The sequence below is a fragment of the Loxodonta africana genome, chromosome 4 (assembly GCF_030014295.1).
Source record: "Loxodonta africana isolate mLoxAfr1 chromosome 4, mLoxAfr1.hap2, whole genome shotgun sequence".
NCBI lineage: Eukaryota > Metazoa > Chordata > Mammalia > Proboscidea > Elephantidae > Loxodonta > Loxodonta africana.
Window position 1 is genome coordinate 83570348 of NC_087345.1, and position 14453 is coordinate 83584800.

A 14453-nucleotide genomic window follows, 5' to 3' on the forward strand; every position below is an offset into this window, starting at 1 on the left:
TATTTTGTGGACGTTACAAGACCATGGCTGGAATGGCCATATAAAAGCAATTCACTCTACTCTACTCAGGTAATGAAAAAAACATTCTTCCACCCACCAGTGGTTAGAAACCAGTTGTCCTCAAGCTGACTCTGACATGTGGTGACCACATGCGTGTCAGAGTATAACCTCGCTCCTTAGGGTTCCAGTGGCTACATTTTTTGGAAGTAGATTGCGAAGCCTTTCTTCCAAGGTACATATAGGTGGACCGGAACCTCCAACTCTTCAGTTAGCAACCACCACCCAAAAGTCTTATACATTAAATAGGATTTTTGATCACTCTTCACCTCAGGACTTCAATAGATCTATTCATTCAATAATGTGAGAGAATTCTTGACCATAACAAATAACATTGCACAAATAGCTACTGTAGTTGCTCAGGGGTCATGTGTTTCCTCTACGATTCTTTATTTAAAAACACTGTACTAATCACCACATATATAATTGTTCATAGTCCCCAAACAATGCCCATTTGTTTGGAATTGGTATGTTGGTACATTTCAGCCTTACCAATCACCCCCAAAAGGAAGGCCCAGTGAGCTCCTTCAAAAATCTGTAAAAAAAAACCCTAATGGATCACAAGAGTCAGATCCCTTTTGTGTATGGGGTCTCTATTAGTCAGGGTCTGACTTGATGGCAGCTACCAACAAAAGCAACAACATCAATCACCCTGATCTATGGGAAACTACACACATATTTACCATTTACTGCACTCTTCGTCCTTTTGTGTAATTCCAGTTTTTCATGTGGTGTAATTTGTCTTCCTCATGAAGAGCTCCCTTAACATGTCTTTTACTACAGGTTTGCTAGCCATCCATGTTCTCTGCCTTTTGTTTTTTTCCTTTTCTTTGTTCTGAAAATGTCTGAAGTTTATTTTCATATTTGAAAGATATTTCTCTGGCTATGAAATTCTACTTTGTACAATTGCAGCATTTAAAAAATGTTATTGTGTTATCTTCTGATGGCATACTTTTAGGCAATGTAGGGAATATAGATAACTGTTTACAGAAATATTGCTGAAAAATCCCACAGAGAAATGGGAGAGTAGGTGAAGCATTGGTGAAGATAAGAGAGCAATTTTAGAATAAATTACATGCATGTTTGTAAGGTCATGGTAATGGCCTAATAGACTGGTGGAAGAGATGGGTGAAAATAATGGGTACATTGCCTTTGTGAGTGGACGTCAGGTCTATTGTGCAGGGAGGGGAGGGAATGGTCTTAGATCCAAAAGCAAACCAAAGCAGCTGCCGTCCATTTGATAGGAGCACAGATTGTTCATCTAGTGTATCAAAGAATCACTGTGGCCTACTCAGTTATGTCCACAGAAATGTATTTGAATATGTGGGAGTAAAGACAAAAAGAAAAAGGAAAAAAGGCAGAAATAAAACCAAAAACCAAAAAATACCCAAGTACATACAGAGAGTCAGGGAGGAGTGGATTTTACTTCCCCTCTGAGTTATCCTGCTGCCTGGAAGCTACCAAAAAGGCCAGTTTGAGCAGTTTGCCTGAAGCAGATTGAGTAGTAGGTAATAGGGAAAAACATTTCTTTAGATGGAGAAGTAGTGCTACAGTTATTATTTCTTGAAATTGGCTCCTCTGCCTCCCTAAACACTCTTACTCTATATATCCTCCATTCATATTTCTTGCCACCTGGCAAGTTGGCTCAGTTATTGGGGAAAACAATTTCAGATATTTTCTCATTATCTAAAAAGCTTGAAAAATACATTATCTAAAAACCCTTGGGAAAAAATCTGTTGTTATATAATGCCTGTCACTGTTTTTTTGTTGGCAATCCTACCTCATTTATTGCAAATTTATATATCAGTTTCCCTCTGTAGCAACAGGAAGGAAAGTAAATGTGCATAGATGCCAACTTGATTGGAAGGGGTGGTGGTGGGTTTTGTGGAAGTTCTCTTTGAAGTGTTTTACCTTAAAGAATGGACAATAGGGGGAAGGATATTCCGGGCTAAGAATGCATTGCAAAGAGCTGGTTTCATGTGGCTTAAAAAAAGATATGAGGGGTTATTAGAGTCGGGGAGTGTGCTGAAATTTTTAGGTCAGATTACAGAAGTCCTGGAATGCTATTTTAAGGAACTTTGACTTTAATCTCTCCTCAATAGACAGCCTTTGAAGAGGTCTATAAAGAAAAACAAACAAACAAAAACCCTTAAAGGAATTTTTAGATGGTCATGCAAGGATATGAGTAGAGAATTTAAGAAATGAGTCCATAGGAAGGGAGGGAGGCCAATTTTTAGAAATGATCAAAAGCTACAATACTAATTCTCTATCTGGAGAGCTGCTTTTCCTATAACCTAGTTAACCTGTTCCAAACTGCCAAGCCTTGCCTCTTTGATATCTTCTAGGCAACGAAATTTCTCAGAGTAATGACAGAATTACATATTTCTGTCAATGGTAGTATATTTTCATTTGTCCACGCTCAGGGTTCATTTATTTTTCTTACTAATCAGTTATTGTAGGATATGAGCCATTTATATATTGTGTATCTTTTTCAGATGAACATTTTTCTTTGACATAAGAATTTATGTGTGTCCTTGACTCACTTCTTTCTCAAGAATGTTCTGTTCTTGCTTTTACGTCTCTATAAATCTCTCCCAGGTGTAAATGGAATTCCACCTGTCCCCTCATAGGACATGGCAAACTACTGAACAGTATGGTATTCTGGTTACGTGCATGGATTCTGGATCCAGATTACCTGGGTTCGACACTTATCTTTCCCCTCTATTAGGTGTCTGACCTTGATTCTGTGCCTCAGTTTCCTTGTTTGTAATATGAGGATAATCATTATAGCATATCAGTATAACTATTAATAATGACATATTGATATTGATAATAATATACGATGCATAGGATTTTTAATTGTTTCTATTATTGCATTCTATTATTGTCTTACATGTTGGAACAGTGTCTGGCACATAATAAATAACATAAAAGCTATCATTATTTCCCTTGATCATAGGGACCTTTCTTCTGTATTGAAAACACTCATGATCTGTGTCCTGTATGTGGCCCTTCAATCTCTGTTGCTTTGTGAAATTTCTTGTTTTGTTAACTTTCCATGGTGTACATCATGTATATTAAGTTGTTATTATGAGGCAGATTTACATCTTTGAATTTTCTATATTACTATGCATAATATTAGCCATACTTTGAATAGTTATTTATGAAATGATACACAAAAACTAATTCGAATGTCAGAGAGTTTCTAGGGCTTCTTCTATTTTCAGGAAAATGATGCTGATTACTCAGTGCATGATACATTCTCTTTTTGCAGGGTTTTAAATATCCAAATAATAAAGATTATGTCTCTCTGCAGAACAGCCACTTCAGGGCCTATTGTGCAGACAAACAGTATGTTCCCGGAGGGTTTGATTCTGAACGGATAATGTTGCTTTTGTTGCCATCTTTAGGGACAGAAGTTAAATAGATTTTTGAGAAAAGCAGTCACAGAGAGACTGGTGAGGATGGGACAATGGTAGCATCTAACACAGGACATCTGCAGGCTGAGTCAATCAGGAGACGTGGAACATAGGGTTGAATGGAATCATTGTATGGACTGGACTGCAAAAGTGATCTCCAAGCTTCCATTCAAATCAATCATTCAAGCAGCCCTGAATTTAGTCAGCGTGATAAAATCATTGTCATTTAATTTGAGGATTTGTATTTGTTATATTTTGATTTCCCAAGGCCCGTAATCAAAGAAGGTTTTAAGGCCCAAGGGAAAGGGATGAACCAAGGAGGCTCCGCTAGAATTCAGAGAATCCACTTTTTCTCTTCTGAGAGTGAAACATACCCTCCATGACATCAGGAATTTTGTCCCATCTGTTCAGTGCTGTATTCCAGTGCTAAAACCACACTGTGGCACATAGTAATCACTCAGCACATAACTTTTGAATGAACAAATGAAGGGATGGTGACAGGTCTAGTGTGGAAGCAGAAGAAATATTTTTCCTCCTTCCCTTAACTATATGTTTCCTCTTCTCTCTTCTTCTCTCACCATGTACCTTAAGGATCTTCATGGCCACGCTTTCATTTCCTTAATAGTTCAGATAACAATCACAAGTGAGCAGTGAGCTCTATGACACCAAACTGGGTTATATCTCATTATAAAGGAGGTAGGTGACTTCACAAGAATTGCTGGAGAAAATGTTCTGGGGTGCAATGAGGATATAATTTATAAATATTAAAAGCATGCACAGTTTTATGTTGTTGATCTTTTGGAGACTTCTTACAGAAAGAGCGCAGGTCACACAGTGAAATCTGATTGTACAATGACAGCTAGTGTAGAGATGATGAATAGGCATCCCTTCTTCAGGAAGGAATTCTTTAATATTGTCTACATCTAAGGTATTTTCCCCTCCTTGAGAAATTTCTCCACCCTACACATACAATTAAATGACAGAATTCTTACTATATTCTGATGAACCTGTGGAGGGTGAAAAGCCAAGATAAATTCCAGTACAACCTGAGGTAATTTTTAGGAAGCACAGATGTACCTAGGAGTGACCCCATTTATTTTTGTGCTTCCAACTCCTGCTGAAACTTGAAAGACCTGTAAAATGCCGCCCCCTGGTGTTCCCTCTCAGTGAGGTGACCGGATGAATTAGAGGTGAGAAGCTCGTTGTCCAGGATAGATGCCGAGTGGTTATCTTTCATGAACCTCCTGCATTTGCAGTATTGGTTCTATCCAACGGCACTCAGGCCCAGCAAGGTCAACGGGGCAGGCTTATCTCTTTGAAAGTCCAGAAGGTATTCAACCTTGTCTACCTTCATCCAAAGCTTTTACAAATTGGACACAGCTAGATTTACGTATATAAAGTGTGTTTGCTATAGAGTCACAACTCAGGCAAAATAATTAATTAACCCAACAGCTAAGTGAATATACACATATTATAGACTCATATTTGATTAATTATCGAAAAGGAAATTAACACATTCACTGAAGTTTTCTTGGTTTTTAGATGAGAAAATGAGAAACTTTGTGGATAACAAAGCCCTTTTGCCTCCAGTTTTGAAGTGTGTGGCACATATGCACATTCTCTGGACATGACTTATTATGAATTTTTGAAAGCGTTATGAAGTTATAAAGTATATCTGAGCAATGAGATGATATTCATTAAATATAAATAACATTCGTATATGTACATAGAAGTATAAACAATATTTTTGGAAAGTTAGAAAATGGACAGAGGCTTTTATTATCTTATGGAAAGAATTAATAGTCACTAGGTCCAAGTTGAGCCCTGGTGGTGCAGTGGTTAAGGGTTTGGCTGCTAACCAAAAGGTCGACAGTTCAAATCCACCAGCAGCTCCTTGGAAACACCATGGGGTATTTCTACTCTGTCCTATAGGATCATTATGAGACAGAACCGACCGGATGACAATGGGTAGGTCCAAGTTACTCATATTATTCTCCCTCCTTATCTTTTCTTCTCCTTCATCTTTAGGTCCATTCAGTTTTTTCACACTATGCTTGGATTTGATTTTCAGAAGTCCGCCTATGCTAACCAACCAAATGCCCATTTATATGTTCTTCTCAAATTAGGAAAACTATCTGTTGTTTTACTAATCTTCTTGACTCTGAACATTTTCATTAGCACAAGGTATAATGGAATTCTGGATAGTTGAAGAAATTATTAAATGAAGGTCTAGATATCTTGTCTCCAAATTCAGGGCTTTTTCTCCTTGAGACTTGTAAACACTGTCAGTGTCAGTACAAGGCATCTAACACTTGAAAGTGGTTCCTGCTCTTCTCTACTTATATTATATGTCAGGAAGAACTAGATCCAAATAATTTTCACATAAGCCAGTAGAAACTTTTTTTGTGAATAAATTCGTTGAAAAGAAAGATGAAAGCTCTCTGCACAATCTTTATGATTGTCCCATTAACTCCTTTTATTTAATCCTGCAAATGGGCCAGAAAATAATCCAGGAATATCCTGAAAATTTTAAAATGAAAGAAGAGGTCTGGAGTACAAAATTTTGTCCTGTATCACATTTTAAGTTTCAGTAGATACTTTTTAATTACTCTTGAAAAATTGGAAGTTAGACATTGAAGTGTTCTCAAATGGAAAATGTTCATTGGGTTTTAGAATCCACATCACAAGTAGGCCATATGGCCACAGAACTAGATTTTATTTATTTGATTTCCATTTTACAAAATAGAGCACCTGGACAATCGAGTCTTAGATAAATGCGTTAATGGTAAAACCAGAATGAATAGATATGAAAGAGAACTGAGTACCTTGATTTTTTTTTTCCAATTATGAGAGCAAAATGTTCAAAGAGATAGGTAGTTTGACAAATCTACAGAATAGAAAGAAACTTTATATTGGGCAAATTCTTGTAAAATGTTCATGGGTTATTCAGATTTAAACAAAACTTAGCCTCAAAACATCAACAATCTCTTACTTCTTTATGAGAAATGCAATCCTTTTTACGGTGTCTTTGAAGGCTTCCTTTACCTGCTTGTTTCGTAGTGTATAAATGAAAGGGTTAAGCATAGGGACAACTGAAGTAAAGAGCAGCCCCACCACCTTATTAAGGGCTATTCCTTCCTTTCCTGAAGGTTTAATGTAGGCAAAGATGGAACTGCCATAGCTCATGGAAACCACAATCATGTGAGAAGAACAGGTGGAAAAGGCCTTTTTCCTTTGTTGGGCAGAAGGGAATTTTAGAATGGTGCTGATGATGTATGTGTAGGAGAGAAGCACACCCAGTAGGGTAGAAATCAGTGTTAGCACAGCAAAAGCCAAAACAACCTTTTCTATAAGCTCTGTGTCTGAACAGGCGATCTGTAGGATAGGATATGCGTCACAACCAAAACTATCAATGAGATTGGAGTCACAGAATTCCAGCTGGAGACCCATGCAAAGAGGGGGCACAATAATCAACAGGCCAGCAATCCAACAGCAGAGAAGGAGTGTAGTGCAGAACTTGTTGTTCATGATGGTTGTGTAATGTAGGGGCTTACAGATGGCCACGTAGCGATCATAGGACATGGCAGCAAAGAGAAAAAACTCAGTTGCTCCAAAGAGGATACCAAAAAACAATTGCGTGGCACAAGCATTATAGGTACAAGTTTTATCTCCAGTTGTCAGGCTGTACAGGAATCTGGGAATACAGACGGAGGTGAATGAGACTTCCAAGAAAGAGAAATTTCGGAGAAAAAAATACATGGGAGTTTGAAGATGGGAATCCAAAAGTGTGAGAGTGACAATTGTCATGTTCCCAGCCACACACAAAAAGTAGGTGAGAAATAAAAATACCAAAAGCACAAGTTGTAATTTTGGGTCCTCCGTCATCCCCAGCAGGATGAATGTTGTTATCACTGTGTGATTTGTCATGACCTCCTGTGTCAAGTCAAAATGATTGGACTTGAAGACACAAGTGACATGATGCCAGCATGGAGCATGAATGAAAGATGCAATCAGTATTAACGTAATGCATTTGGCATTTGGATTGTGCAATTTTACTTGAAATAATTAAATATGAATCAAAGGCTTATAATTGCCTTATTAGAAATGATATTTATACAAGATGTCAAATGAAAACAGACAGCAGGAATCATGTATCTCATTTCCTATGCTGTTTCTCATTATCATTGAGTAAGGACATAGGTCTGATCAATGTTACAGATTATTCCATTATTTTTTACATTTTTTCTTCTGCCTCCTTTTCTTTGCTTTTCCCCGCCGTCTTTTCAGCTCCACTTTTGTGAAACAGAAGAATTCGTCAAGGAGTATTTTATTCTGGTCTCTGACTGTATTTTGAAATAAAATAAACGCAAAGGGCTGGATAACAGCTTTGTATTTAAAATGATCCCCAATTAGGAACAAAAAGTTAAAATACAAAGGCATGTTTGTTGTGTATTTTCTGCTTTTAAGTACATGAAAGCACTTTTAAACCAGTAAAAGTGTTTTTTAGGTAGAGGGCTTCCTGAAGAGTTACAAGAAACCTTTTCCTGGGACTTGAGAATAAACCTGAGGAAGCCTGTCATGGCGTTTGGGGGCGTGGCCATATCCCAGAGGGAATGGTCTGTGGTACTTGCTCTCCCTGCCAGTGAGATCGACCTCCCTGCTCTTCTGAGCAGCACTCAGTCTTCAGAATCTGTCTCTGAATATTCTAGTGACCTCTCCTTTCAACAACTGCTGCTGCTCCTCTCTTCAAATCACCTCTCCCCACTAATTTCCCACCAGCCCTCTTACCCTGCTGCATATATTCTCTGAGTTCTTGAGAAATGTAACTTGCCCAAGCATCGTTCAGTAACAAACTGGTCAAATGGACGAATTTTTATTAACAGGTTTTGTAAAACTCACATTTTCCTTGAAGTTTACCATTTTCATCTCCTCCCAGGAGTTTCACGCTTCCCTGCACACTACTATTTCATGTTTTCTCAGGAATCCCATTAGTTGTGGGAGAGGATGGCTCAGAGTGATCTCTTCCCTTTCAAATAAATCTTGCCTTTGGTGAGATTCAAGTTGCATTTAGGTGCTTCAAGTATCCATTCTGCAAAAGAAGAGCTGGTAAATGCATTGTCTCTTGGGTTACAGTTACCTAAAAATAATATATTGGTTCTTAAGATGTCTTTGTGCTTTATTTGTGGAATTGATTATAAATTGAGCAATTTTAGGCCTAACTCAGGGTTTTATAGGGAAACCCTATGTACTCAATACTACCCAATATATGTGCTCCCAATTGAGAATTAAAAATGTATTAAGTTGTTTTGTCTTCTTTTCTCTTGCTCAAGTAAATAATAAAAACTGACTTCTTCAGATAAATATTTAATATCAGAGTCTGAAGAACTAACCATGAATAAGTGTGTCTCCAAAGGAGCTTTCCATCTTTTGATGGGAGATAATATTCCATTTTACTGCGTGCTTAGGGATGTAGTAAGAGGAGATAACAGTGAAAAATGCAACTTTGGTTTTAGGGCAATAACTACTTCACGCCTTTTCCTTGGCAATCCCTCTTAGTGGTGATTTGTGTTTTACTGTCTTCTCTCAGTTGTTGTAGGCTATTATGTGGGAGCCCTGGTGGCACAGTGGATAAAGCACTTGGCTGCTAACCAAAAGTTCATTGGTTCAAATCTACCAGCCCCTCCATGGAAGAAAGATTGGCAGTCAGCTTGTGTAAATATTTCCAGCCTTGGAAACCCTATGGAACAGGTCTACTCTGTCCTGCGGGGTGGATATGAGTTGGATTTGACACAATGGCAGTGTGTTTTTTGTGGGGGGGGGGATGGATTTAGAGTTCGTAATGTCAGCTCTCACTATAAGCTGAGTAGCAAGTTGTATTGTTCAGGATTCATAGACATGTTTATGACCAGGAAAACCCACTTCAGATCACGGTAGAAATGGTTTACTGGAAAGGGGGTATCTTCCCAGTACTAGGAAGCTGCAGAGAGAAGATTTTCCTAGGCATGACTGAGTGATAGGTCAGGTTCATTTCACACACCGAATTCTCTTTCCTTTCTTCTTTCCCTCCTGTCATATTACCAATACCAATTGCTGTTGAGTCAATTCTGACACACTGTGACTGCATTTGTGTCTAATCTGAATTGTGCTCCACAGAGCTTTCAATGGTTGAGTTTTTGGAAGTAGATTGTTAGGCTTTTCTTCTGAGGAGCCTCTGGGAAGACTCAAACTGCCAGCCTTTTGTTTAGCAGCAGACTCTGTTAACAGTTGTACCTTATATCCTTATACTGGCTATTGAAGTTCTTACTTCAACATTCCCTCTGCTATAAAGTTCTTAGGCTTTAATGTTATTGCCTGTTACCAGTTTTAAAACTCCTATCCTCTTCTTTGGGAAACCCTGGTAGTATAGTGGTTAAGTGCTACAGCTGGTAACCAAAAGGTCAGCAGTTCAAATCCAGCAGGTGCTCCTTGGAAACTCTATGGGGCAGTTCTACTCTGTCCTATAAGGTCACTAAAAGTCGGAATCAACTCAATGGCAATACGTTTCGTTTGGTTTTATTCTCTAATTTTGAGGGAAATGACTTGTGAAATAAATGACATAAGCATTTGAATATCCTTTAATTTAATGTGTTAAACAACTAATATAATCTTTTTTTAATTCCTGAAGTTTTTCAGTCCACTTTACTTCTTAAAAACAAGCTAAGCTTGTAGTGGCAGAGCATTTGGCTCTAAGGCTGGTTTGTCCACCTACATCCATATCATGGTCTCCTTTGGTTTAATTAGCAGAGGTTGCTGTGAGAGTAGAAAGTCACATTTTTTTTTTTTTTTTTATTATTTGCATCAAAATTTGAAACAACAATTTCATTAAATAAACAATACATTTTACCACCTTCCCATAGGTAGTGTTTTTCATTAACATCGATGGGTAGCCCCTGAAGGCTTAACTTATGTAAGGCTATCTCCTGTCACCTTCCCTTTGGGAGCTGTGAGGGTGATTGAGATTCAGTTTTTCTCTTGTATTGATTCCCTATTTAATGAGTTCCTTTATTTACTTCAGACACCTTGATCTTACGTGTGTCTGGAACAAACCTCACTCAGTCTTCATTGGAAGAAGGCGTCTTAAGGTCCAGAACATTTGAAATTCAAGAAATGAATGCCACCTCCCTCCCTTCCCAAAGTGGCCAAACAAACCTCTTGGCATTGACTCGGTTGCGATTCATAGCAATTCTATAGGACAGAGTAGAGCTGCCCCATAGGGTTTCCTAGGAGGGGCTGGTGAATTCAAACTGCTGACCTATTGGTTAGCTACCCAAAGTGGAAGAAGATGTTAAAATAACAGGTCGATAATAAGGCCAGATTCTCTGTAAGGTAATTTGTATTTTTTGATTTCTATGACACTAGAAGATATTTTTAATGCAGCCCTTGTGACGCAATGGTTAAGAACTTGGATGTTAACTGAAATGGTGATGATTGGAACCCAGCCAGCAGCATTATGGAAAAAACCCTGGTGATCGGCATCCATAAAGATTACTGCCCAGGAAACCTCATTAGGCAGTTGTGTTCCATCACATGGTATTGCTATGAGTTGAAAATCAGATCGCAGACACATAACCAAAACAACAGCAGAGGATATTATTGGGAGGAAGTGTCTTTGCCTCTGTCTTTCATATTTTGCCTCTTAAATATTAAAAGTCTCCTCAACTGATATTTATGGGTGGCCCTTTCAAAGGATAAAGTGATGATGGCAGGAAAATTCTGATATCAGGTTTATTCAGAAAAACAAGACGTTGAAAATAACTGTTGACTCCTGTTTTGCAGTATCAATTACAATTAACTAAATTCCACATTTCTTACCCTCCCTGTTTAGAGAATGTGGAAAAGTCTGTCACAACAATTGCAGACTTACTTTTCTGAGAGTACTTCATCAGGGGTCCTTGATGGAACCAAAATTTGAAGAGTATGATGCTGGCGAGGAGCTTTGTTTTTCTTCAGTCCCCAACTCACATTTCACCTCTCTTCAGTGCTGCCTTGACCTCTTTCAAAACAAGTGCACACATGTACACACACACACACATACACTCTCTCTCTCTCAAGTAAGTCTTACATCAGACAGTGTTCACCTACATTTCATTGCTCCTAATACATTGTGACCAGTTTCAGCCTCCTCTTCCCTTGCCAAATCTCAAATGGCACCTGATTTCCTGATTTCCCAGTAGTCTGTTAGCTCAAAAGCAACAAAAGAGTGGTGCAGAGTAAAAGGAACTTTTCTCCCTGGGTTTGGCAGAGAGGTACATCTGATCTCCTGGGGCAGGGAGACAGGTTTACCTGTATATTCTACGGTAGCAACATTTATATGTTTAGTTTGCTACCAGTTCACAGGGAGCATCTGAGTTGAACAACAAAATAGTCCTTAGTGACCCAATTGAAAATGTTACTAATGAATCAACAGTGGAATCAACAATGCAACAGCATAGGTGGCAGTGGGAACAGTGTCCTCACAGACACTGCAGGTGGTCTGATGCCATGTGAATTCCATTTTGTCTTCTTTGTTGAATCTTTCTATTTCCCCTAGAATTAGATGCAGTGCTTGGAACTTAACACAGTTTATCTATCTTTGACATAAATCTCATATAGTGTGAAAAATAATCATCTGAATTTTACAGAGGAGGAAAGTGGGAAGCAGAGAATTGGCCAGTCAGAGGTCACATGGTGGGGTTGAAGGTTTTGAACAAAAATTTATTTGAATACAAAAATCCTGCTTCTTCCCTCACACTAAACTTGTTCCTTTCCCCAATATTTAAGAGAACTATCAGCATTTAAATTCTAGACTTGATGTTCTCCTAATGACTTGGTCTGTGTTTCCATCCTTTCCCTTTCTAGTTATCTTTTTTCAGGTATGCTATGAACTACTCTTGGAAATATGAATCAATGGAAAGTTTTGGATCACAAGAACTGATTTCAGGACATGTTTGACATTTTGATAAAGCTTATTACTGCCCTGTTAACATGAATAAAATTTTGTTTTTATTTTCTATGCTGCCATTTCTGGACAGTCTCCTTTCTCCCGCTCATATATGGTGAAGTGCAAGATTGCCTTCAATTATTTCTTCTTTGTATTGTCCTCTATAGCTTTTGGTATCAAGGTGAAACAAATTTTATAATATTAGCTGAGAAGTGTGTAAATTATTTTACTTTTTATTATTTTGAAGAATCCATGTAAGATTAATATTTTTCCACCGTTAATCTTTTGGTAAAATCTATTGTTACAACCCTCTTCTCTGTGTGTTTCATTTGAAGGAAGGCCGAATTATTGTGTTTTAATAAATTTTTTCTTGATATATATCATATTCAGTTAAAAAACACATGATCATAAATGTACTATATCATGAATACAGCGTCTTACTTATCTAGTGCTGGTATAACAGAAATACCACAAGTGGATGGCTTTAACAGAAATTCATTCTCTCACCATGTAGGCTAAAAGTCTGAATTCAGGATGCCACCTCCAGGGGAAGTCTTTCTCTGTATGTCCGCTCTGGGATAATCCCCTTGTCATCAATCTTCCCCTGTTCTAGGACCTCTCAGAGCAGAAACCCTGGGTCCAAGGAATGTACTCTGCTCCTGGCTCTTCTTCCTTGGTGTTAATGAGGTCCCCCTCTTCTCTTCTATATCTCAAAAGAGATTGACTCAAAATACAACATAATCCTGTAGATTGTGTCCTGCCTCATTAACATAATTGCCTCGAATCCTTCCCCATTAACATAACAGACAGCTCACTTCCCAAAAATTAACACAATCTTAGGCATAAAGGCTAGGATTTAGAACACATAGGATAATTACATCATGACAAAATGGATGACAACCACTCAATACTGGGAATCGTGGCCTAGGCAAGTTGACACATATTTTGGGGAGACAAGTTTCAATCTTTAACATCCCCCCAAATTCATGTCCTTCCCACATGTAAAACACATTCACTCCATCATATATCCCAAAAGGCTTAAATGAAAATTCCGTCATGGGAGGAAAATTCCTCTTCATCTCTGTAACCTGGAATACAAGTTATTTGCTTCCAAGTTACAACAGTGGAACAGGCACAAGGTAGACATCTCCAATACAAAGGGAAGAAATTGACAGTAAAGTAGGTATAACAGGCACCAAGCAAGCCAGCAGAACACAGTATGTTAGCTCTCAAATCTTGAAAAGTATCCTCTATTATCTAAGACTATTTAAGCAAAGGTCCTGCCCTCCAGATTCTGGGTGCTGGTCACACGCTGTAGATTCTGGGTGGAGGTCCCTTAGCCCTGGGCTTCAGTTCTTCCTTCCAGGTCCACCGGGATGGCACCTCTGCTCTCTTGTCTTGGAAGAAGTACAGCCAGAATGCTCATTAGAAGGGAGGATGGCAAGACTTCTTTTCACATACTTTGGACATTATCAGGAGGGACCAGTCCCTGGAGAAGGACATGATGCTTGGTAGTATAGAGGGTCAGTGAAAAAGAGGAAGACTCTCAATGAGATAGATTGACACTGTGGCTACAACAATGGGCCCAAACACAACAACAATTGTAAGGGTGGTGCAAGATTGGGCAGTGTTTCGTTCTGTTGCACGTAGGGTCGCTCTGAGTCAGACCGACTCAAAGACACCTAACAACAACAACAGCACGATGTTTGCTCAGTTTTCAGCTTTCCTTTCATACCTGGGTCACAGAGAAGTTCTCGCTCTAAAGGTCTTGCACACTCCTCCAGCAATAGACTGCTGTTTATTGTTCATCACGCTTAGCTTGTGGTGGGCACAGGGAGTGTCTCTAAGGCCCTTGTCCAGGTTTAATCTTAGGCAACCCTCTGTGCCTGGGCCTTGCGAGTAAGGTTTTCTCAAGATCTTTGCCCTTCCCCACCCCCCTATGGAATCCAAACTCTGCCTTGAATCTGTGGTAGGCGTTTGGTGGGAGTTTCCTTTTCTTTCCTAAGTGGTAACAGGTG

At 38.7% G+C, this 14453-nt stretch overlaps 1 protein-coding gene across 1 annotated transcript; it reads right to left on the reverse strand.

Moving 5' to 3' along the window:
• Positions 1 to 6464: 6464 nt before the first annotated feature.
• LOC135231378 (olfactory receptor 6C2-like) lies at positions 6465 to 7477 on the reverse strand. The gene has a single exon (XM_064285250.1). The coding sequence runs from the start codon at positions 7401 to 7403 to the stop codon at positions 6465 to 6467; it is 939 nt and encodes a 312-aa protein (XP_064141320.1). The 5' UTR covers positions 7404 to 7477.
• Positions 7478 to 14453: the final 6976 nt, after the last annotated feature.